The 26,107-nt window shown below is 40.9% G+C and overlaps 1 protein-coding gene across 1 annotated transcript in view; it reads right to left on the reverse strand.

Annotated features, from left to right (window-relative positions):
- Positions 1 to 17,957, reverse strand: part of LOC117701848 (latent-transforming growth factor beta-binding protein 1-like) — a gene marked incomplete at its 5' end in the record, with an annotated part of 40,936 nt that extends 22,979 nt beyond the window's left edge. The window contains 7 exons of the mRNA XM_034493266.2: positions 2,566 to 2,736; positions 3,618 to 3,758; positions 4,434 to 4,562; positions 6,294 to 6,380; positions 7,609 to 7,788; positions 13,875 to 14,018; positions 17,749 to 17,957. Coding sequence (XP_034349157.2) covers positions 2,566 to 2,736; positions 3,618 to 3,758; positions 4,434 to 4,562; positions 6,294 to 6,380; positions 7,609 to 7,788; positions 13,875 to 14,018; positions 17,749 to 17,957 — 1,061 coding nt within the window. The remainder of the gene's footprint in view (positions 1 to 2,565; positions 2,737 to 3,617; positions 3,759 to 4,433; positions 4,563 to 6,293; positions 6,381 to 7,608; positions 7,789 to 13,874; positions 14,019 to 17,748) is intronic.
- Positions 17,958 to 26,107: the final 8,150 nt, after the last annotated feature.

Genomic DNA, 26,107 nt, shown 5'->3' on the forward strand with positions numbered 1-26,107 from the left:
AGTGGGTTACACTTCTGATTGAGCAATACCAAACTTGTAAAGCCTATGATTAACATTTTTTAAAAAAATGTATATGTGCAAAAAGAAAAAGGGGGCATGGGATAGGGGTTTTCTAAGGGGGGAATGGGGAAAGGGGGTGGCATCTGAAGTGTAAATAAAATATCTAATAGAAAAAAAGAAAAAAAAGAGAGATGATGTTAAAATGTACAAAATGTGGCTTGTGGCCTTTTTAAATGCCGTCGGTTAGGAGATAAACCTGGTTTCAGAGGTATTGACATAGACAGCAAAAAGCCAGGTGTTGCTCAGACTGGTGGTATTGAGTTCAGCTTTAGATATTACACTAAATATGTATCAATGACTAACGTAATCTCTAATAAAAGGATGTATAATAAAAAGCCTATGAGGCTCAAAGGCCAATAGCCAAGAGTGAGCATTTTTAGAGAGTGAAATTTAAATATGACAGGGCAGGTAGAGGGAGATATAACTTCATTGGTTGTCTTAATTTTTTGTAATTCTTAATTATTATTTTTTTTAATGAAAAACACTGCAGAAGAACAAGGAGACAGGGAGGAGTTGAAGCACAGTGAGGAGACCCAGCCTGGCTGCACTGACCTCTATATTGATTTTATTCTTGTCTTCCTGTGGCATCGGCCTCCTGGGTCTAAGACACTGCCATCTGTAATCACACATATTCTCACCCTCCCTACCATCCCAGGAGCTAGTGAGTGCGTTCTCACAGAAGGCTGCTGCCACAAGCAGTGTCTCAGAACCTGCCCTTCCTAGTTCTGAGTGGCTATCACTGCAAACCCAACTTGGCCTTCCCGGTTCCAAGTGGCCATTGCTCCCGACCCAGCCTTCCCAGTTCCGAGTGGCTATCACTCCCGTCTGTGACTTTAGCTGCTTACTTTTTTGTGGCATTTCGAATTGTTTTCTTTTCCATGCTACGTTGACTTGAAGTTATTTCTAACCCAGAATGTTACCTTTATGAAGTAGCTTGAAAGATATATTCCAATAATTGAATTAACTGAAAATTAATGCCCTTCCCCTCTCCAAGCCCTCCCCTCCTTGCTGTTCTGAGAATATGTGCTGGTTGTGAACGCCTTTGTCTTGCTCTGCAGGCTGGGTTTTCAGCTTTAACAAGTCAATTTGAGAAAATGACATATTAAACACTTTCAAGTACCTTCCTTTAAATAAGAAGCGGCTTAGATGGTCAGAAAAGAAACAAACCCTTATCATACAACCTTGCTGCCACCAAACAGCCAGTCAGGAAACACAGTTAGAAGTTAGACATCTTCCAATCCCAGGAGAATGAACAGGCAGAGCTCACTCCCAAAACAGAGGAAAAATAGATATATACTTATTTCCTTTCTTCTTCTTTTTCTAATCCTTTCTTAATTTTTTGATATTTATTTATTTGTGTGTAAGTGTGTAGGCACATATGCCACATCACATGTCAGAGGACCATGTATGGGAGTGTGTTGTGTCCTTCCACACTGAGGAATTTGGAGACTGAATTCAGGTTGTCAGGCGTTTTGGCAAGGGCTTTTACCTGACAAGCCAGCTTTCTTAAATAAGTTGAATATTCCCTATCTGAAATGCCTAGGACCAGAAATATTTCAAGGTTTGTGGTTGTCATGGTTTGAATAAAAATGGTCTCTCATAGACTCATGTGTTTGAGTGCTTGCTTCCCAGTTAGTGGAACTGTTTGGGAAGGATTAGAAGGTGTGGCCTTGTTAGAGGAAGTGTGTTACTGGATGTGTTTCTTTCATGTCTGTTGCCTCTAGATCAAGATATAAAGCTCTCAGCTACTGCTCCAGTACCACGCCTGTCTCCTTCCTGTCATGATGATCACAGACAAACCCTCTGAAACTATAAAGCAAAAAACCCCAATTAAATTATAAGAGTTGCCTTGATCATGGCGTCTCTTCATAGCAACGAAACAGTAACTAAGTAGATTTTTGAATTTGGAGATTTTTGGACAGACTTTGCCAATTCAGTAGCTTTAATCCCCAAATCTGAAGTGCTCTAAAAATCTGAACTTTTTGAATTTCTGGATTAGAGTGCTCCACCAGTATCTCTCATACGAAGTCTGACATCAATGCCTTAACTTCTACCTACATTAATATTTTATAGGTTCAGTGCTCTTTGCCCTCTCTATTTTAAAAACTGGATTAATTGCATGCTGGGTAAGAACAAAATAATGAAATATCTGAAAATATGAATTGTAACACACACACATACACACACACACACACACACACAAACACATACCATGCCACAGATGGTTAGATTATATTTCTTCAGGCCATTTATCATTCTGGGGGGAAGTAGAATGATGGTTTCAAAATTAATGATGTGGTCTGGCTTGAAGACAAAGTCAAACCAGGAGGCAGATGTTTATATAACTGTGTCTTTTACTACACACACACACACACACACACACACACACACACAAACACATACCTTTCTGTGATGAAATAAGACACAAGGAGAAGGGTTATATGTTAAGGAGATAAAGAAGATGTGCTATAGGCCACTTGAATAATGAACTGGACAGCAGCTCACCTGAGTCCTTCATGGGGCAGAGAGCACATTGCATACCCCAGGCTTCCCCGTACAAACAGCAGCACTCTGTGTATGTCGTCTGTTTGCCTACAAGAGGACGGCTACACACGTACTCCTCACTCAGATGCTCCCAGCACAGATCTTGGTAGACATCGGTCTCTTCTATTTGTTCTGAAAGAGAAGACATGGTTCCATGACAATTGCAATGTTGTTCCTATTCTGTCAATGCTGCGGTGGAAGCCAGCAAGCTTCAAAGTTTCCATCCCTACTTCTATGAGCAGCTTCCAAGTCTGGATCCGGCCTGCTCTTTCCACAGATCACGTCTGTGTCATCTCCAGCTGAATATTGTTCCGTCAGCAGATATTCTGCCTGCTTGTGGTATCCTGGCTGAATGCTTGCCTACAGAATGTCCTCTCACAATACAAGGGGCCTGTTATTTTGCTGTTCCGTCATGGGCTTCTCATTCTTTTGACCCTGACAACCTCCACCACTTCTTTCTACATTCATGGTTTCCCATGGCTGGCCAAACCCTGGACCAGTAACACTTCATGCCAGCATCCTTAAATCTAAACTTTCCACCTTGGATGGAATTTGCTAAATGTGATTATTATACCAATAATCAATGGCATGTCACATGCTCAGAGACTAGTGAGGATTCCCACCCATGCATTCAGGGTTCTCCCCTTTGATTAACTCCACACTCTGTTCTGTCCAGCCTTATCTTTGTCCTACACCCCGGGCAAACACAATTGTTTATTTCCTGACCACACATCTTTCTCTGAAGTTTAAGTGTGGTGAACCCTCAGGTGGAGCAGCCCGGCCACATGCTCAACATCTCTGTATCTCGATGCTCACTTAGTGAGTACCAAGTATTAAATCTTCACATTAGCCAAATGGACCACACTATTTCTCTAAGGAGCTCTTAACTTCTTCAAGATAACCAAGGAACTAGCATCCCTATTTTTGAGTAATCCCCTTTTTAACTAAAATGACAATCTTGAACATTTTTCTAGATAGATAGATAGACATTTGTATCTCATATCCAAACCTACCATTTGATTCAGTTGGTTGCACACATCTCTTCTCAGAGGCATCCAGGATCATTGGATGGGTACAAAAGCAGTTGTAAGAGCCCTCTGTATTAACACACTGGCCATCAATACAACTGTTAGGGTCTTGACATTCATCCATATCTTAAGAGAAAAGAAAATCATCAAAGAAAATCAGCAATCATTTGTGTTTTATACAGTCATCAAAGTTAACACGATGCTAAATTCAGACCAGATATCAAGAGCTGCCACTTTTGAATGAACAACACATCATCCTCCAGGAGACCCCCTGTAAGTGGAAAGACAGAGTCACTGAGGAAAAGTCATGTTGCTTCTGCTGCTGTTATTAAATATGGAAAGAAAATATATAGGAATGAGACATGCTTAGAAAAACTTAAGATAAAATGCCATTTTTCAATACTTTAAAAATTATCTCCTTATGCTATGTTTCTCCTCCTAGAGAACATGGTTTTCGGCTTAAGCGTTAAAGTCTGCACAAGTACTTAAAAATGTCCTCTGTTTGCATGAACTGACTGCAAGAGCACTGCAGTCATATTGGTGACCTGGATTTTTATACCACAATGAATATTAACTCTTTGCCTGATATCTATTCAGATAAAGGACAAAAGGGTCTTATTTCTCAAATCTTGCTCAAGAAAGAGAGCCACAAGACAACTAAGCATCTTTTAAAGGAAGACATCATTTAGATTCAGACGTGATTTAGACTTAAATGACACCATTTTTTTACTACATACCATTACTTTGCTTTTTTCCTGTGTACTTTCAAACCATACCTTACTATATTCTTTTAAAGCTTACCAAAACACTGTAATTTGACAGGGTCATAGTATGTCCCTTGCTTGCAGTAGCACTCATACCCAGGCTGAGTGTTCAAACAGTAACCATTTTTGCAGATTTCCTCTCCAAACAGCAGGCACTCATCAGCGTCTACGGAAGACAATTGAGAAATAGAGATGGGGGATGCTTTGATTTGTTGGTTATAAAGAACCTAACTCGTAACTGGTTTCAGGTTGGACATTATTATGTTTAAAAGAATCTTACAGACATAGACTATGAATTTATTACATAATTAGGCCCAATCGACAGACACAGAAGCATGATCACATGTGGTCCTAGTGCAGCCTCACTCCTGATGAGCTTGTCTGTGGATTCCACAGTGGCACTCAGAACCTGCTCCTGCACAGCCTTCGAGAAATGGGCCTTTCTCTCTGTGACATACGCTGCCATATTCCCTAACTGAGATATACAACATTGCCAAGAACAGTTTGATGGGGCACGAAGAAGTCTTTTCTGGGGAGGGAGTTAAACTCATGGAATTGCAAGTAATAAAAAAGATTGGCAGACCTGCTTCCCCCATAGAAACTGCCTCTTGGCCACCGATGTTTCTAGGATCTTTTGGACATAACTAGACCCACCAGTTTACTCAGATCCAAAGGATGAGTAAGATAATCTATGTAAAGCATTTGGGACAGTCTGGGGTTGCCTATTCAAGCAGTTCAAAGCCCATATCACCCAGTTCTCCTTTTGAAGACTGCCAACTGCATGAAAGACCAGTTCAAGTTTACACAAGTGGAAAATGGCAGAGCCAAGCACAGACCATGTGGCCATGCATGTCTGGGCCCTGTCCTTCCATCAATCACAGCACAGTTAGGAGGAGGAACTGGGTTTTATCTATAAGAGAGGATGACCTTAGAGCAAAATAGAGGTTCATAGCATGAAGTGAAATTTAACTTCATTCCTGTAAAAATATAGTATGTGATATTTATGAGCTTGAAAACCATTCAACACATACTGCAGACCAAGTCTCCTAATCCGGCTGAACTAAGTCATGGATGTATTTTAAAAACACAAGTGGAATTTCTTATCCAGTTACTGAGTTAGTCTATACCATTCAAATACTAGCTTTCCAAAAATGGATGAACAATAAAACCATTTTCACAGTCTTTTTTCCAGACACTTTCCAGTTTTCAATATTAAACTGTAATGGAAATAAAATCACCTTATATATAGTAGGTCATGATAATATCTCTAACATGGACTGTCAAAAGTCAGCTAGTGAGAAAATGTTTATATATCTAGATACTCAACAGAATAAACAGATAATACACAGCAGTGCTAGAGATATAAAACAGCTACTGATGTTTTCTCATTTTCCCAATATTCATGATGAATCTGCAGCCATTAGAAAAATACTATAGGAAAAATAGGACAGGCTATTAAAAAAGCAAGAAGCTTAGCTCTCTAGCTAATCATAATGGGTAACATGATAATCAAACGTACACACCTATGGTTTATATAATTTGGAGTGTATGTTTAGGAGTGAAAGAATATGCCCTGACTATAACATCTTATGGTAAGCAGTTAGGCACATATTATTTCATTGAAAGCTCATTGCACTTCTGAGACCATTCCTGTTTCAGAGATGAACAGTGGGAAACTCAGAAGGTTAACTGACCCTTCAAGGCCATGAAGCCTCTGCTCTTCTGACCCCAAATCACAGGTTTGTCCAGCATCCACAAAGACCTTCCTCCAGGGGTGGAATAAAGGGCTGTTACCAGTTTCCATGGCCCAACAGAACTCTACCACTGTGTAACGCAAGCCAGGCCCCCACCAGAGTGACTGACACGTGTTGGAAACTCGTGTGCATTTGACTCTGACCTTTGTAGTTCTCCCCATCGGTGTCATAAGAGGATTCTCCAGTGGGGACAAATCCTTTCCCTCTAGGGCACATTTCCGTGAACTCAGCTGATTTTTAAGAGAGACAAAACCAAATAAAACAATGAGTTGAAAAAGAAAACAAAGATTCAGTATTTCCCTGAGTGCAGGTTTTTAATCTAGCTTTATCTTCTCAGATTTACAAACGTTAAAACACTCAAGCAATAAATCCAGCATGGTCTCAAAAACACGGGTTAGGTGAGAAGACATCCAGTGACTTACTTACAGAAGTTACTTTGTTTCTTTGCTTTTTGAGACAGGGTCTTCCTGTGTAGTATGGGCTAGCCTATGATTTTCTAGGCAGTCTAAGCTAGCCTTAAACTCACAGAGATCTGCCTGCTTCTGCCTCCTGGGTACTTGAATTAAGGGTGTGCACCACTATCTTTGGCAATGTATCGTATATTTTTTAAACCTCCCACTTTACCCATGTTTTATTTGACAGCATGACTGCTCTTTGGCATTACTGTGGTAGTTAGTGATTTGAAGGTTTAGTAAGAGATCATGAAGCAAAAGTTTGGCTTACACACAGGCAAATTGTACTGCTGGATAATGCTGTCCTCAGTGCAAAATAAGATGAATCTGGAGAGCTAAAAGATGGCTCATCATTAAGTGCTCCTTAATCAGGGGGACAGAAGTTCAAATTCCAGCACTGACCTAGCAACCTAGGTGGTCTACCTATGTCTATATATCTAGCTCCAAGGAGGTATTATCTTCTAGCCTAGCTGAGAAACTTGAGTCCAAGGTTCAGGGAGAGACTCTGCCTCAAAAAAAAAAAAAAAAAAAAAAAAAAAAAAAAAAAAAAAAAAAAAAAAGGCACAAAATGATGGAGAGGACACTTGGTTCCAAGTACAAAATGGGCACATTCAGCTTCACCAGCTTCACATCTGAGAGCTCTCTCTCTCTCTCTCTCTCTCTCTCTCTCTCTCTCTCTCTCACACACACACACACACAAATAAACAAACAAATAAAATAGCTCTTATTTTAAACAGAATAAATCTGAATTATCTTTCACAGCATCCACAGAGCCTGACTGTAACAGTACATCCTATGACAGACAGAATTTAAGTATTCATATGGAGGTAGGATGAGGGCTAAGGCTTGGCTTGAGTGGAGTTCACTAAAAGACAGACTAATTTAAGTCATGAAGACAGTGAATGTTATTTCTGGACTTCAAAGGCATAACCAAAAGATACTCATTCCCGGGATCATGAACACCAAGTGACCAGGCAGGGTGGACATGCCAGTTAGCAGATCTTACCAGTCCCCTGGACCGGGCAAGGGAAGATCTCACAGTTGTCTCCCCAGCCAGCACCCGATGTACAGCAGCACTCTTGTTTGGTGACGTTGGGGGCCAGCACGTTATCACAGAGACTGGCATCATTGAGGTTATAATAGCACTCTTTCTTCTCTTCTCTGGGCTGATGATCCACACCTGAATCTAAAGAATACAGAGAAAGAGTATTGGTGAGACCGTAAAGTAACAACCATAACAGGACAGAGACCAAGGGCATATGTCCCTTACATGTCCTTGACACCAGACCATTTTCCACTGTTGGAGTCAGATTCTTCTGCTTTAAAAGACAAAAAAAAAAAAATCACACTTGAGTCCTGAATTTGGTAGGTTTCTAATACACCCCAGAGTGTAAATCTGTCAAAACCATTTCCTTTTACGTTAACCAATTACTTTTTTTCTTGTAAATTTGGCTGTGAGCACAGTTTCCATATCTGCTTTTTTGCCAACCCAGGGCCATTCTTTACAGAGCTGTAACACCTACTTAAATCACTGAAACTTTCCCCAACATGGGATGAAAGATCTGGGGCCACACGTAATAATTAACCCTTCTGCAGTTATTTGGATCAACCACGCTCCAAGTCAGTTCTGAATCATGTACAGTGGGAGATACATAGAAAATCAATGCAGTAACCTGGAGCCCCTAAAACAACCTTCATCACTGAAAACCTAGTTAAATGATGCAAATGCATAACTCAGAAGAAAGCTGGGAGTTGCAGCAAAGTTTCAGTCTAAGACTGAAAGTCTGGGTTCAGATTCTGCATTTTCTCTATGACAATACACCTACAGGGTGATATGAAAGACTGTAAGTGATAAAAACAAAGTCTACTCATTTTCAGAAAATAAATAAGATCACGATCAGATTTGAATTGTCTCCATATCCTTTGATCAGTATATTGTGACAGGGCTTGGAGAGTAATATGACTTCTTCCACTATGTGCTATAGAGTCCATATGATTGACTATGGTCCAGTTTTATTTTATCAATTGTGGTTTTCATTTTATATTGCACAAAATAAGAACTAACAAAGGCTATCATGGTAACTTAGCACATTGTCAGTGCAATGTGTTCATCAGAACCCTACCATTTCTGAATAGTAGGTCCAAAGAAACCACAAAAGAGAATACTGACCAGGGAGGAGGAAGCTAAGCATCCAACAGTCTTATATACTTTTGAAGTTGGTAGGTCAAGATATAAGGGACATTTAATGAGTTATTTTCACAATTGTTTCCTATGTACTGTTTTGTCAGAGACAAGTTGACCATGAACTTCAATAATACACTCAGCAGTTTAAGGTCATTTCTAAAGCAAAAGCTCATAAAATGCCATCAGGATTTTGCCTGATGCCAACTGCCTGCCTTCCTCTTACGAAACAAGCAAAGACTCAAGCAGACCTTCCAAATCCATGTTACTCTCCTGGCAGAGTTCCAACAAGAACACCAAAGATCCTTCTAGAACTTTATCTGATGACTCTCTCTTGGACAGATTTTGGGCTTGGACTTTAAACTAGTATGTACAGACCAAGAATATAGAAGAAGAATAAAATGCAGATTCCTAGCCGGGCAGTGGTGGCGCACGCCTTTAGTCCCAGCACTTGGGAGGCAGAGGCAGGCGGATTTCTGAGTTCGGGGCCAGCCTGGTCTACAGAGTGAGTTCCAGGACAGCCAGGGCTACACAGAGAAACCCTGTCTTGAAAAACCAAAAAAAAAAAAAAAAAATGCAGATTCCTATGTGCCAGTTATGAAATGGTTTCAAAATGTGTATGTTGTATATGTGTGTGTATGAGAGAGAGAGAGGGCAGGGTAGAGAGAGGGGGAGAAAAGTAGAGAGAGCACTGGGTAAACCCACCACCTCCCTTGTCTGAACCTGCTTCCTTCACATGTATGTGCAGGACGGACTTCTATATTGCCTGTTTTGATGGAAGGCATCTTGGTTAGAAGGGCTCCAAGCTTTAGGAGCAGAGTTATTAGGGAAAAGTAAGAATATCTATTTTAAATCATTATTAAATCAATTCCAGAGACCTTATAGGAAAATTTACAAATGTTTCTCACAATATTTTCAATGTTACTATTCAGTTTTGTTCACTTATTTATTCAGCAAGCCTAAAAAATGGGAGCTATTAAGCAATATATTAAAACTATAAACCAGGAAAGGAACAGTTTTAAAGATGAAGTTTACTTTATAGTTTGTGCCTAAAAGAAAAATCAATAATATTTTCCTTATGTGTAAAGTTAGAGTATGTCTGATTACTTTTAATAAGTGATAGTATATAGAAGATCCTCAATGTTGATAATAAAAAAGCAATGTTCATTTTAAATCAAAGCATGACAAATTATATGTATATACACGCGTATATAACTTATATGTGTGTATATAGTAAACATTGTTTTGTGTTCTTTTTTTAACATTTAGATCACAGAAACAAAGACATAAAATTATCATTGTCTTGTCTTGCACTGGAGGGAGGCACAGAGATTATTACATAAGAGAAATGATCAACAATACAATTGTATTATTCAGCTTTTTTCTCCCAAATCCTGCTTTTATTTTCTTTCCAAGCTGTTTGAGAGTTCAGTGTTTACACAGCTGAAATGGAGAGTCAGGCAAGCCTTCATCCATGTTGGATGGAAACGCAAATTCTTTTTTGAAAAACTGGTCCACAAAGGTCATTCTGGGAAAAAAAAATACAACATCCTCATCTTCCTGACCTTCAAACAGTCAACTTCCTGGGGCATTTTTCCATTGGAGTAAACATCTCTGATCAGTGTGTGTGTGTGTGTGTGTGTGTGTGTACATATATGTATACATATGCATACATATATATATATATATATACGTATATATATATATATAAGGTGTGTTTTTTTTTTTTTTTAATTCTTGTGAGTTTAGACCTGTGTTGCCAGGAGCAGACAGATTCCATTGGAGAGTGACTTTCTGAGGTCAAATCAATGCCTGTGAAAAGTGTTACGAGGGAAGAGCATGGCAGCTCCCTTTCTTACAGACTTGTCAGTAAAAGTGCCCCTGCCACATCACATGCCAATGACTTCTAAGAAACATTATGTCGTCTCTGATATTTTTGAATTTGATCTCTCTCATTTGAATTTGTTACCTGGCCTAGCATTAGTGTATGAAAATCAATTTGCACGTCTTCATCCTAGCAGTCTGTATGGTGAGAGCAAAAATATCACCATGGTTTTGACATTTTTATGCGACTGTTTCCTTCTGTTCGGTTTTGGTGGCGGGGATCTGCAGGACCCCGTGCATGCTAAGCAAGTGTTCTGCCACTGAACCACACCCTGAGCTTCAGGTGGTTCTGTTTTGAAAGAAGTGTCACTAAAGCCATTTCACAAGAGACACAGAGTAACCATAGGTTGAGGCAGGTAATGACATCCTCACCTTCTGTAGGAGAAAACCCAGGTTGGTGCTGAGTATCCAACACCCTGGGATGTTATATCTCAGCATGACAAGTTTCTTGGGTTTGTTCTGCTTTTCCTTTTTCTTTATTCTCTTTGAGATAAATGAGGAGAGGGTATAGACAACCTTTGCTGTGTGGTCATCTGTCCAGCCTCCTACAGCATGAACATGACTCTCTGCTCTGTACCGGAAGTGGCAGCTGTGCTTGGGACCACTCTTTTGGCTTATCTGATGACGGTGTGCATATTCACTTATAAAGGCTGTTTTCTTCTTTTGTCTTTCCTACACGCATCTGATCCTAGAGTCTGTGGATAAGGTGAGACGATCTAAATGTTTTTACTTCATTTGTTTAATGTGGAAATGGTTCTTTATGTTCACTCTCCTTTGTATTTACAGTATATTCTGAAGGACTCCATGGGCTCTTTGCCTCCAAACTGCTTACACACAGTCACGACTCTGAAGATCTTCAAGAGCCAACCTTTTCCATACCCTTTAGAGACAGCTGATCCTAACAGCCAGAGTAATGTGGCAGAGAAGTATTTGGAGAGTTGTCACTGCTACAGTCGCTTCTAGTGCTAAAGGGATCTATTATTTATCAAGCTTTGCAGAGTGGCGATGTTCAGGAAAAGACTTTAAAAAAAATGACCCAGGAACCTCAATCCTCTTCTTTAGTTTGAAAATGACATCAGACATTCTTGTTTTAAATCTCCTCATACGTTTGAGAATAAGGCAGCTCTATGGCATCATTTCATCACGTCGGAATACGGGAGTTAAGAGATGTAGACACAGAAATGCAAGCAGAGAGAGGCAGACACAGGGTTTTCCTAGTATGCTCACTCAGGAACTTGCAGAATGAGGAGAAAGGTGTAATTTGTTTTTGAATGTGGGACTCAGGAGAGGGCTGCAGAGAATTCCACAAGTCACTGACAACAGGAATGTGGAGGAAAAAGTAAGACCTCCAAAAGGAGGTACACTTAGATGTGAAAGATAAATATGGCATCTAGAAAGCAAAGCACAGAGTGAATCACTTAAGAAAACAAACCAACACAGTTCCTATTCGCTCTCTGTTCTCTTTCTATGATACAGGATGTCTTCTAGGTAGCCAAGGCTGGCCTCAAATTTGCAATCCTCCTGCCTTAGCCTCCTAAGTGTTGGCACCAAGGCCAACAAGTAGAACCAGAAGTTCTACTCAAAGAGATCAATGTGATGGGGTGTCTGGTCAGCAAGCTGTGTGTAATAGGACAAAGAGTGTACAGCTGGACATTATTCACACCTAACTCACAATGCAAACAACAGGTTGGATAAGAATGATAGAAATGATATCTGAACTTAGTTTTAGAAAGACAGATTAAGAATTTTTTTTAGCTGGGCAGTGGTGGCGCACGCCTTTAATCCCAGCACTTGGGAGGCAGAGGCAGGAGGATTTCTGAGTTCGAGGCCAGCCTGGTCTACAGAGTTCCAGGACAGCCAGGACTACACAAAGAAACCCTGTCTCGAACCCCCCTCCCCCCCCCCAAAAGAATTTTTTTTTAAAAAAAGCTCCAAATTAAAGTATAATTGGGTCATAAAAAGCAAACTATCTCTGTATTTTTGTGGGCAGAATGAAGTGAGGTGGGAGGGGTCCACAGAAGAAGTTTTACCTAGGAGACTAGGATACCTGGTAATTCTATAGAATGATGGATAATCCTGAGAGATACAGATGGTACAGAATTGTATTAACAGGTATACAGTGGTGTGCCAGGTGATGGGTATAAAGACCCTTGCATGGATGCTGGAATACCGAGAGAATCATCTGAGGACCCTGCATCTAAAAAGCATGAGCTAAATAGTTGTCAGAATATTTTTCTGATGGAGACCTTAGAAGACACTAGAAAGATGACGCCCAAAACATTGGCCATACAACCCCTCCTGGATTTGGGCTTTATGTTGTAGGCTGTGGTGAGTGATTAATTTATCTGGAAGGCTGTCAATTCTCCATTTCAATACATGCAAGGACAACATGCTCTAAATCAAATTTCAAACAAATGTAAACATGGCAACTCTCTAGGACAACGTCTGGAAAACTTTGTAGACTCTGAGAGACCCATATGTTGCTTTTAATTTAGAGAAGTGTCAGGGTAAGTTTCCCCAACATCCAAGAAAGAGGGGTTATGCAACTTGGTGAGACACAGCCATGCTAAACACTAGCTGATAGCTTTCTAGGTCTTAGGTGATTCTCAGCGAATGTCCTCATCATTTGAATCCTTTACACACAATGTTGCTTGGTTGAAAAGAACACTAGAGGCCATTTACCCAAAATGTCATCACCTGTATCCTTCTTTTACTGATAAGGCACAAGACATGGAATCGATCTGTGCTCTATAGTTTTATGTCAACTTGCCATGAGCTTAAACCATCTGTGAGGATGGAACTACAATTAATAAAATACCCCCCATAGGATCAGCCTACTGTAGGCAAGGCTGTAGTGAATGAGGGCCGAGCACCCAGCTCACTGACAGCAGGACCACCCCTGGGCTGGTGGTCTTGCGATCTATAAGAAATCAGGCCAAGAAAGCTATGGGGAGTAAGCAAGTAAGCAGCACCCCTCCACGGCCTTTGCATTGGCTCCTGTCTCCAGGTCTCTTCCTGTTCTGACTTCTGTCAGTGATGGAAGTATAACCTTTTCTCCCCAGGTTGCTTTGGTCATGGCATTTCATCACTGCAATAGTAACCCTAATTAAGACACTCCCAGAGGCAGGATTGTGTTGGGATATGTCCTGTCTCACCCCCATCCCGAGAGGACCCTCCAATCCCTACACAGTACCACTGGGACCTACCTTCTGTGACCCGGGATCGACACTGCCCCGTCATGGGGCTGTATTCCTGGGTCTCATCGGCACACACACACAGGAACGACCCTTCCACGTTTTCACAGAAAGCTTCCCCACATACACCACTGAGCAGCTCACATTCGTTCACATCTGGAAAAGGGAGCATAGATCAAGTAAGGCACGTGCCTTTCTCCTGACAGCACTTTACCTTACCAGCCATGCCAAGGCTAGCGTGGAAACGAGTTGCTCTCTAGTGAGCCCCCAACCTCATCCTTCCCAGGGAAGGACCCCTGCAGGCAGAGCTGCACAATTTGGTCTGGACAAAAACCACAAGGACGAGGTTCAAAACTCCAATTGTAGTTTTAAGGAAAAGCCTGGAGTCTCACTGGGAGCACTTTGACTATCCAGCATTGTCTTCCTCGACTGTCAGCACATTGAACACACAAATGACCCAAAGCTTTACACTTGTAGCTTTTGTTCGTTTGTTTTTGTTTTTTGAGACAGGGTTTCCTTGTGTAGCTTTGGCTGGTCTAAAACTCACTCTGTGGATCAGGCTAACCTCACACTCAACATCCACCTGCCTCTGCCTCCTGAGTGCTGGGATCAAAGGTGTGCACCACCACCACCTGGTCACACCTCTTAATTCAAGGAAAAGCCAGAAGCACGGGCACTCTGGCAATCGAAACTTAGGTTTAAAATTTAAGGTTTTAAAAACATACTTACATGTCTGGAAATACATTGCAGCCTAAATTAATAAGAGAATTTGGACTGCAAGGCACAAATGAATATTCGTTAGGGCACATGACTCATTCAGGTGAAACCAACTGGTCCAATAACTAATGACCAATTCCACTGTCTTGTCTTAGGCTGTTGATGGCCACAGTACAACCTTGCTGAATGTTTCCTTTGTCTATTCTTAAATCCATATAATTAAAGCAAAGTCACGATATCTGTTTAATACAAGTCCGCCATTCATAGCCCACAAAGAAAGGCTATTTATTCATTTGATTTCGTCCTAGAGTACCATTTGCCTTTCTGATCCTAACATGTTTGACTGGTGACCTCCTCAGTCAGCAAAGCACCCGACTTGACTCTGAAATGTTCACAGCTCTGCTACATAAACACCAGCTTTCAGAAGCCATGAGAATCTTTACTGAGTTTAAAAATGTGAGTAATTCTCCAGCTCTTCCAGGAGGGGGAAGATCTTTTGTCACTTGTATATCTAGGTGGTTTTTTTTTTTTTTTTAATTTTTTGGTTTTTTTTTATTTTTGTGTTTTTTTTTTTTCGGGGAGGAGAAGGTTTGTGGATGTTGAAGTTTCAGAACATTGCCTAACTTTTCCATTTCACTTTGTTCATAGACAAATATAAACCCGGTAACCTGAGTGTCACTTATAAAAAGATACGGTACCATAAAGCAAAGTGGAATGGAAACGTTTTTCAACGTGGTCATAATTTCCATCAGAAAGGCTGACTAGAAATTGGCCAGTCCACAGTTATTATTTTTAGGTATATAATATCAAATGAAAATTCTACTTTCCAACCCCTACTATCAGTATGGCTCTTGCAATCTCTCCCACCAGACTCCATTCATGTGACCAATTCTCAGCTATGCACACAGCCCAGGTCCTCAGGGACCCCATGTGGGGGCATAATCTTGAGGCAAGTAACCCCAGCTTCCCCTTCATAGAAGGTAGAGTCAAGTCAAGGATATTAGTAAGAAAACTCTACAAGCTTCAAAGAATGGTGAGGATTACAGGGAGATTTCCACAGAAACATGAGATATTGATTCTTCTATGGAGGGGTATGTTAGAAAAATGTCTTGTGAATCTGGATCCGAATGCTGAATAAATGATGGGGGATGGGAACAAGCCCAAGTAGAGGAAATAGTACAACCAGGGAATGGACACAAGGTTGATTCATCTCTGAAATGCTCTATGGTATTCTTTGAGGAGAAGTGCATACATAGTGAGCACTCAGTTACTATCTCTTTAAAAATATTTATTATTACTTTATTATTTCATGTATATGAATCATTTGCTTCTATGCATGTCTGTGCATGATATAGACACCTGGTGCCCTGAGAAGCCATAAAGGAATGTCAAAACCCTATAACTATAACTAGAGATGCAGATCATTGTAAATCACCATGTGGGTACTGAGAATTGAGCCTATGTCCTCTAGAAGAGCAGCCAGTGCTTTTAACCATGGGGCTACCTCTCTAGTTAATATCTCTTAAACAACGATAAGAAAACAAACAAAAAGTAGTATCTGTTGAGCTTATCAAAATACCAGACAACATCCCTTCTGGCTGGGTGGTGTTCTTTGTGTCAGATTGGAAAATCAATAACAGTTCGGGCACATTTATTTGTCTCATTAGAATAAACAGTAAGCAGGTGCTTTGGAGCTCTGTGGAGTCAACATCCGATATTTCAATATTAAACAATTAAACAGCATATACTGATCGCTTGCTGTAGATTAAATGTTATGCCCAGGGGAGATGAACCAGTGGCAGGAGCAAGTGAGAGCCAAGCAAGTGAGTGACCAATGACAACGACAAGCAGCCTAATGCTGCTGGCACATGAAATCTGAGGTGTGATGACAGGAGGATAAGTAGGGGTTACAGCAAGGGCTGTGGGTCAAAATGTAAGCAAATGCCACTACTATTTTATTGGTATTGTGGATTGAACACAGGCGATCCTCTCATATTTTATGTATACCCTTTATCACTAAACTACATCTTTAGCCGTCTGCTTGTTTGTTTGTTAAATTTTGGGTTGGAAATGGTGTCTTGTTATTCAAGCTGGCCTTCACACACTGGAAATCCTATGGCTTCATCCTCCAGAATAGCTGTATTTATAAGCCTGTGCTACCAGGCCTGGCCACATCCACAGGAGACAGTACCATAGCATCATCTTAACTGTACTGTTAAACAGCTGTGTTTCCTTGTAATTCTTGAATAGCAACATGTGGTTTTTGATTAGCTGTTGTTTATGCAAATTTGTGAAAATTACATTACTGCTTCCTAAATATTTTTCTGTAATTAGGGATTAACTGAATTTCCATAATTAATACCAGAGAATCTGTTACAAGTGATATAATCAAGACTCTAGGACATTTTGCTGTCTGGGTCAGGTCTGGATGGGAAAGAGATTGATGTTTGACTGGCAAATTGTCAAAGCAAGCAAGCAAGTCACTGTCTTCTCCTTGAGTGGCATCTGCCTTGTGGCAAGCACAGCTCTTTTCTCTACCCAGAAGAGTAAACAAAAGACTGCATAATCTGTGAAGTTGGAAATTCTCTAGCCCCTTCCCTTCCCCATGAAAGTGTGTTTCATAACAAGTTTGCAGAAATCACAGCTGATCAGAATATGAAATATGCGTGCGCTCTCCTCTATGAGCCTGTGTCGGACTCTGGGACATGGATCACATTCGAGCTTTACCAGCCCTGTCTCTCCTATAACAGTTGTGTAATTGGAAGCAGTGTCATGCTGGTGTCATTCCCAGAAGCAGTAGTTCATGCCAGCACCATCCTTCCACACACTGTTTAAGGAGGCGCATATAAAAGACAAGCCACCTATTCCACGTGGCAGGCATCATTACCTGGGGATGGTAGATCCACAGATCCACACTCAGTTAGGTTTAAGCAGATGTCCTTTAACAAGAGCCTTAAACAACATACTTCTTTCTTGATGTCTCAAGATGATGGAGGCCAAAGGACATATCATTTTCACAATCTCAAATTGTATGATAAAAATGAAAGCATGGTGAAAAGTTTCCTGCTTAAATTTGCCTAGTTTTGATAGCGTTCATTTCATTTGGAAAAGACATATGAAACACAATGAGGTGGGGGACAGGGAGACAAAACAAAAACCAAAAACTCACCCACACACCCTTGCCCATCCTGTGGGGCTTGAAAGCCCTGATAACAGAGGCAGCGGAAAGAGCCGGCTGTGTTGTCACAGAAGCCGTGACTGTCACACACAGTGTTGTTAACACACTCATCAATATCTGCAAAAAAGATATTGAACATCAGACAGGAAATGAGCACAGACTGACAGACACCAGGTATGGAATGACTAAGCAAAGGCACCCTGCACAGCAGGGTTAAACAAGGATTATGTTTACACAGACAGAACTTCGAAAACATCTTACATGTTAATCAAATGTTTTGATGAAAATGGTTTAGTTGCTAAAATACCGGAGTCTATGAGAAAACATTGACTTTTCCACAGGAAATATTTTCACATTGAACTGACTGCCATGATTAGCCACGGTCACTATTTCCTAAATGGTTTCAAGTCTTTATTTTCAAAGACAGCTTTATTTTCCTACAGAGTAAAGTGCTCTCTGCCACCTCTTAATATTCTCTTTTTTTTAAACTAACATATTGTCATTATAATGGGCTTCTTGGTAACAAGGCTCATTCTTTGTTTATATAGGCCCTCCCATCACCCTCTCTTGGGTCTCCCTTTCTATCCCCAAACAGTTGCTCTTCAACGTCTACCTCTTTAAAGAAATATATAGGTTCTGCATATGAGAGAAATTAGCTGATATTTTTCTTTCTAAGCCTGGCTTATTTTAAGTAACATGACAAATTCCAGCTCCCACCTATTCCTGAAAATGACATACTTTCTTTCTTTCTACGGCTGAATAAAAACTCTGTTGTGTTACCATATGTGTGATACCATATCTTCTTCCATTTGTCTGTTGACAGACAACCAGGCTGAGTGTTTGACTTGGCCACTGTGACTAGTGCTGCAATAAACATGGGTATTGCCCATCCATCCAATATATAAACATGGATATGTCCAAATATGTTGCGTGCTGACTTAGGGTTCTTTGGGTATATAAAGAGTCATTGTGTCTGGGTCACACAGTAGTTCTGCTTTTGAGGAACCTCCAAATGAACTTCCACAGTGGCCATACTAGTTTACATTCTCCACTCTCTGTATCTTTGTAGTATTTACTATTTGTTTTCTTGACAATGGTCTTTCTGAGCCAGGTAACATGGACTCTCAATGCAGTTTTTAAAAGGTATTTATTTACTTCCATGTATATGAGAGTTTTGCCTGTGTGTGTGTATGTGTACCATGTGGATGCAGTGCCCACAGAGGTCAGAAGAGGGCATCAGACTCCCTGAACCTGCAGTTGCATGTGGTTGTGAGTCACCATGAGAGTGTTGGGAATTGAACTTGGGTTTTCTCAAAGAGCAACCTATGCTCTTAACCACTGAGCTATCCCTCCAGCTCCCTCAATGCAGTTCATGTGCCACTTTTTTGGGGATATGGTAAATGCTAAAAGGAGCTCCAACTGTGGATTTGTAGGATGGAAGAAACAATGGTTTACTCAACCCTGTAAAAAACTATGACTTAGTCTAAGAGAGACTCTGACGAGCCAAGCTGCCCCAGTTACTCATGGGACAAATTATGTGTTTCAGGGTTACATCTTCTCAAGATCTAAAGTGCCAGTTACATGACAGCATTATCTGCATGGAAGCTCATAGTCAGTGGCCTTGTGCTTCTCTTGCATTAATTAACATGTTCTTATAAAATCTCTCAGTTATAGTTATAACAAACATCTAGCTATGGTGCTCCAACAATCACTGTGAGGATTCCACAAGCATGCATGAAGCACTAACATGGGAACATAAAATGTTAGAAGGACCTGATACAGGTCAACGCTCACCAACATTACCACTCTGCATGCCCAATGGCATACAATCTCCCTAACTTTGTCCCACAGAAATGCAGCTACTGAAAAGAGGCACCCCTTGCATCTGATCCACTGGTCAGCCCACACTGACCTCTAAGTCTGGTGAACCACATACCTGGAGTACCCTTGCCATGCTCAGGGGTGTTATTCTTAGTCCACCTTCCATGGCCCACAGGTGGACATTTGCCACAGCTCAGAATTCCTGGGACTGTAGCAGGTCAGCTTTCCCCTGTCTGCTCTCCATAGACTCCCAGTCCTTGGGGGTGAATGATAAGGCTTCATCTTCAACCACAGTCCTTCCTCCAAGTATGCTTCTTATTCTTAGTTATATTTACTTGATTTTCTGCTAAGTAAACCTAACATCTTTATTTAAACCAAACATGAACCCTCTTTTCCTGACATGGGTGAGAATTTTTTTCTCCTTTCCAGTACTGCCTTTCACCTATCTTGCCTTCCTGACTTGAACTGAAAACTCAGTGCAATTATTTCACAGCTAAACCAGCAACTCTTCCACATGGCATCTAATGCAGCAAGTTGATTGGGCTACTCTGAATGCCCACAGGAAGCTGGGATTACAGCTAGTTTACAGATTGTAACGGGGAGGAGGAAATCTATCCTGTTACTGACTCCACACAAGCCACTGCTAACTTCGGACTTTCTGAGGTGGGCATCTGTCAAAGATATCATGTTGTTCTTTGCACTGCAGCCTTTATGGGGCCGGAAGCTGAGCAATTCTTCAGTTAGCATTTCCATGCCAATAGGTTCCCAGTCTCTCTCAAAGCTTGAGCTCAGTCCTGGTGAAACATTTATCTAAGACCAATCAGACATGGTAGTAACACATGAACTTGCTATCACAATCCCCCCTCACATCAGCTCCGTTTCTCCTATGCACCCTTCTTCAGCACTTCCAACCAGACACCCGTGCCAGGAATCTTAATGCCAGTCCTTACCTTCTGAAACTCCCTCTGCTGCCCTAACCCACCTTCTTATCTTTCCTTGGATTCTAGTTGGCTTCCCTACCTCCAGTTTTGCCCCTGCCTCTAATCCACTCTCTACTTAAGTGTTGCTGGTATGCTCTTTGCAAAATTCAAGCCCATCTATGCCACTCCCTTGCTCAAAGTGTTCACCATCTTCTCATTGCTAGAACACGAGGCTTCCTTCATCTAACTCCTGGCTATATGTGTGATAGCAGCTCAAAAAAAACTTCTCAATTTGAACTCCAGCCCTCTGAATGAACTTGAATAAGGTCTCTCTGACCTTAAAATGGTATAAACTCCTTGCTCGACTGACTTTCCCACTCCTAGTTTTTCTCAGAAATTCATGCTGACCCTTCTGGAGTCAGCCTCAGGGGGCACCTCCATCATGGCACCTCCCAGACAGATATCAGGCCACTCCTCTTTTTTCTATGCCTGTATTAGGCTTGAAGGGTTGAGGAACCTTCAACACACCCTTACCAGCAACTTATTTCCCTACTAAAATGAGAGGGAAAGAGTGAATTCAGCTACATGAAATCTATTGGCTTCTCAATCCAGATTCTTAAAATTAGATATCTTGCTTTCCTTGTTATTAATTTCATGTCATTCCAGCAGATGATAGCTTCTTATTACTGTTCCCCAGCACAGGAACTGAATAACTAGCCTGAAGGTGAACAAGCCCCCAGCTGGCTATGAATTACTGGGCGTCCTGCAGACTCAGTTTACTGTAACAATGATTCACCAAGCAAGTTTAGATGAGTAATGTTTTGGATTGGAATGAATAGGAAAAGGGAATGTGACGTGCCTGCTGGAGACTTGCTGTTCAACAATTAATATTTTATAAAAATGATATAATGCAACTCTGCAGTTTCTTGTTTTCAGCAGTGAGCTGAGGTAATGGCTAACTGGAGGACAGCGTTGGTTTCTTGGTTTCACTTCTCAGAAGGGCCAGGCAAGAGCTCTCCTGCTGTGCTAAATCCTCAGCTCTTTGTTTCAATGGCCTACATAAAATATTTCACTTTCTTGATATTGTGTGGTCTCAAATCTACTTTTTCCTCATCTATCTGGATAGGTGACCATCATTCTGTTTTGCCGAGGTTGACTTTGAAACCTGGGTCTAATTTTTGAGTCCTCTAAATATCATATTTTCTTTGCCTGATGTGCCGGGGTTGACTTTGAAACCTTGGACTAATTTTTGAGTCCTCTAAATATCATATTTTCTTTGCCTAATGTCAAAATTTCTACATCAGTTTTCCTTATTGATCCAGTAAGGTCCATGCCAGAAATTATCACTAGAAATACTATACCCAAAGCTGGTAATCTGTTGGAACTGCCTGCTAGTCATTGCTCAGTCCTCAACCCACACGTATGAGGCATATTATCATAAGAACTGCTAGTTTCTCATATTGCTCTGCTCTTCATATTTTGTACTGAAAAAAGAGAGTAGTAAATATTGATGTTTCAATGTAAATGAAGTCAAGATATAATGAGACCTCCAAGGTCAGTGGGTCATTAAACTGATCCCCCCCAAAAACCCCTCTTAATATTAGAAAGATAAACATTACCCTGCTTAGGGTGACTAGAACTGACAGCGGCTGTATTAGAAGTTTCAACCATGTCAATGGATAACAAGTCCACACTTTGAAGGTCTTAAGGGTTAACCTGTTTTGTACGTTTGCAAGTTTTACAGTGAATATATTTTCTTAATTACCCCAAAGTTTTATCAAAAACCTATGTGGTAAAACAGAACTTCAATGTCCCTTTCTTTCTGCATAATAGTCACTAGTGGTCACCCATTCTTCACCCCCTCACTTTGGTAACATGAACAATGAAATCAGGGGAGAAAATAATGGAAGAGTCAATATGATTTTCTAAAAGAGAATGGGTCAGGCAGCTTATATACAGGCCAAGAAATTAAAACTGTCTTCAAAGACCTGGACAATGAAAGTCATAGCAAAAGCAAGTTGGTCCCTCTAGGTGTCACATGCAGAAAAGCCCATGTGCATCACAAGAGAGGCGCACTCATGTCTATTTTGTTAGGAAAGTGGTTTGGTCTTCTTTCAGACAAATTCTTCCGTTTTGTTTTGTTTTCAATGATGAAGAAGAAAGCCTTGTTTCTTCGGGCTCTTAACATCTGTGTTTTGTAGATTTTTCTCCTCCCTTCTCCTCCCTACTTCCAAGTGAGACTTATCTACCAAATAGGCAGAAAGTCTCACAGATGAGCCACTCTTCTGAATCTGGATGCTCTATCAAAGCAGATGACAAGAATGGGACTATAGAAAGGACAATGATACTAATGGGAGTACCATTTGTGGTGCTCAGTTGTTTACAAAATCTCCACAGTGACTGCAACATTGGGAAGAAGAAGCCTTCTTGCTAGCAGGACATTTTAACATGAATTATATTGCTCATCCTGACTTAAAGGTGATTTCAGTTTTATGTAGATTGTCCTCATCCTAAGAACCAGAAAACTGAGGTCTGGAGAGGAAAGTGACTTCTGTCAAGTGACAAAGACAGTAAGTGGGAAAAATGGCGAGTGACTGGTCCTTATGGAGGATCACCTTCTAAATCCATACTGAAGGCTCTTCAACATCTGGGCTTGTCTCTTATAAGAATGCTTATAAAACGTTACTCCTATGTACTAAATAGAACCACACTATAAACCGACAAGCATAATGAAACATGTTCACTGTAAAGACAGAAATCAAGCTGTGCTGCCTGCCACTCACTGGTATCCCTTCCTGACTTGCAGTTTTAGAAGAAACTCTTTTCCTTAAACAGACCCCAACACAAGAGGCACCATCATACTGAAACATCGTAGGTTCCAAAGATGTTTATCAAAGAGACTTCTGGAAAAATGCATACCAGGCTCTAATGGTGTGATGGCCTCAGGAAGACACAGGTTGCTATCTAGCATGAATGTTCTTCTATCTTTTCATCAGAAGGAAATCACCCACTCTTTCATCTGAGATCTTCCTGATCACCTGCAATTGGTTTAATATTTGGTGCCTGGATTTTAGGAAACAGTCACATAAAAGGGCCTTGTATTAAAGAGACACAGAGCTTCTGCTGAGGAGAACCGCAGACCTCACACTCTTTCTTGAAAGGAGTGGAGGTCGACCAGAAGACAGTAAGCCCCAGCCAAGAAGTGGAACTGAAAGATGTTAGCATAATGTCTGCCCAAAGGAATTTGAAAATGGCATGGCTGCTGGCCCAAAAGAGATTAAGGTCTTTCTCACAGCATAGAGGAAAGCCAGCAGTGAGCAGGAGATGAGCACAAGGCCCAAAAAATGAAATAAAATTTAGCCAATAGGAAATTAAAAACTGAATTTGGAGAGCATCCAGACAATACAATAGGATATTGTAGAACCTTTCTAAAAAGGTCCACTGAGGTCTGGCAATATCCACAGGGCTAGAGAATATGGTCCTTATGTGTTATGGATAATAATTTAGTTCTGGGAAATGGGAGAGCCAGAAAAACAGCAAAAACCAACGTCTTTGTGTAGTCTGACTTCCATGCCAATAGAAGGACGAGAGAGAAGGGAAAGAGAAAAATGTGGGGGATCATGAAGGCAAATCTATTTGAAGCAGCCTAAGATAAGTAATAAGAAATGACAGGGGCCAGAAATTTTTAAAAAATAAGGCTGGCCAATGAGAGCCCTTCCTATACTCTTCCCCACCATAGGATATGCTATCCTCGCATCTTACTTAAGTAATTCTTTAAAAATCTCAAAGACTAGACTCTTACTTGATTTCTTCAAGCAGTTTTCAGGCCCAGAGAAACTTCTAATATTGTTCAGCTATGGCAGACTATACTGATTCCTCAGTTATAGTGACAGACGTTGAGAACCAATCTTAAAATCACAAATACAATCCTGATGATTTAACCTGGTTTTCAACCTTCCTAATATTATGACCCTTTAATATAGTTTCTCATGTTGTAGTGACCCAACCATAAAATTATTTCATTACTACTTAACTACAGTTTTGCTACTGTTAAAAAAATCATAATTTAAATATCTGATATGCACATGGTCTTAGGCAACCCTGTGAAAGGGTCATTTGATTCCTCAATGAGGTTGTGACCCGCAGGTTGAGAACATTTGGTCTAACCCCAAGAGAGAGAAGGTTTCCTTGACTCTCTTCATATCTAATGCCCATGTCCTTTTGGTTTTATTTCTTGTTTATAGCTCTACTCTCTTCCCTGTGCTCCAGCCTTGTCTGGGGTTTCACCATCTCAAGTAACACCTATCTTGCTGCAATTGCCTCCTAACTTGGAGTGTTGTTGGCCACTCAGTAGGAAAACAGATTTATTACTCATGACAACAAAATGACTTAGCTTCTCGAAATATTCAGTCAAGTAACTTTCTGCTTAAATGTGGTTTGAATAGGATGTGCCCCCTTCCCTCAAAACTCTTTACCCAAGCCCATGGTGCTATTTAGGAGGTTCTAAGTAACTTGAGGAGATGAGCCTGCCTGGAGAAAATGTGTCACAAGCAAAGAAATGTCCTTGATGTGCTTTGCACATGCTTACTTCCTGTTTCTTTCTCTCTGCTTCCTGTCTACCACAAGGTAAAAATCTCTTCCACTGCATGCTCCCGATTCCATGATGTTCAGAAGCTCGGGGGCCTGGGGTCAAGTGGCCATTCACCTCAGAAACCATGAGCTAAAATTAATACTTCTTCAAGTTCGTTGTGCCCAGCATTCCATCAGTAAAACACATACCTCTTTGGTGATTCTCCATGGATAACAGTAAGAGGGGCTTTACAGCATGGCCTCTGAACTCATATATACTTGGGTTCTAAAGTACTTGTTTTTCCAGCTGGCTCCCCTTCTCTGAATTCTCTACTCCTCCCTCCTCTCCCAGTACTGGATGCTTAAGAACCAGCATTTCCCAGTAGGTATTCATCATCTTGCAAAATAACCAAGAGCCTCTTTTCACCACACACCCTCCCAGGGAACCACATTTCCTAGCTCTGTACCAGTCATGATATTTGATGTTTCTACACAAGCTGGTTGTTCTCCTTCCATTTTCATTTCCTCTCCGATGCATACTATCTCTGAGACTCTACCAAAGGGCACGCAAGATAAGATCACCAATATCTCAAACACAAAGGCTCTTTCCTGGTGTGCATCTTCACATCACACTGGGCAGTACCTGATGCAGCTGAAAACCCTTTGATATTTTTTTTGAGGTCTTTTCCTTCATTGGTTTCCATTATTTTCCATCATTTTAAGTTTTGTCTCCATCTGTGGGTCACTCCTCAGTCTTAATTATTTAATGTGTACATGTTAACATCTCTAGAGCTCAGTCTTAGTTTATCTTCTGTTCTTATTCTATGCCACATCTTCATTCCCTCATCCATTCTACCAACTGCAGATGCCACCCACATCTGAGGGCTGTCATTTATCTCCAGCCTAGGTTTTCCTGAAAACTATGCCTCCTGTGATGCAACTGACTCCAGACACCCACACGGACACTTAATCCACAAGTCTAGCTTAGCAGTATGTACTCAAATCACTCTTGATCTGCCTTGTGTCCTTTTCTTGCCATG

This window comes from Arvicanthis niloticus, unplaced genomic scaffold (assembly GCF_011762505.2).
Source record: "Arvicanthis niloticus isolate mArvNil1 unplaced genomic scaffold, mArvNil1.pat.X pat_scaffold_274_arrow_ctg1, whole genome shotgun sequence".
Classification (NCBI taxonomy): Eukaryota; Metazoa; Chordata; class Mammalia; order Rodentia; family Muridae; genus Arvicanthis; species Arvicanthis niloticus.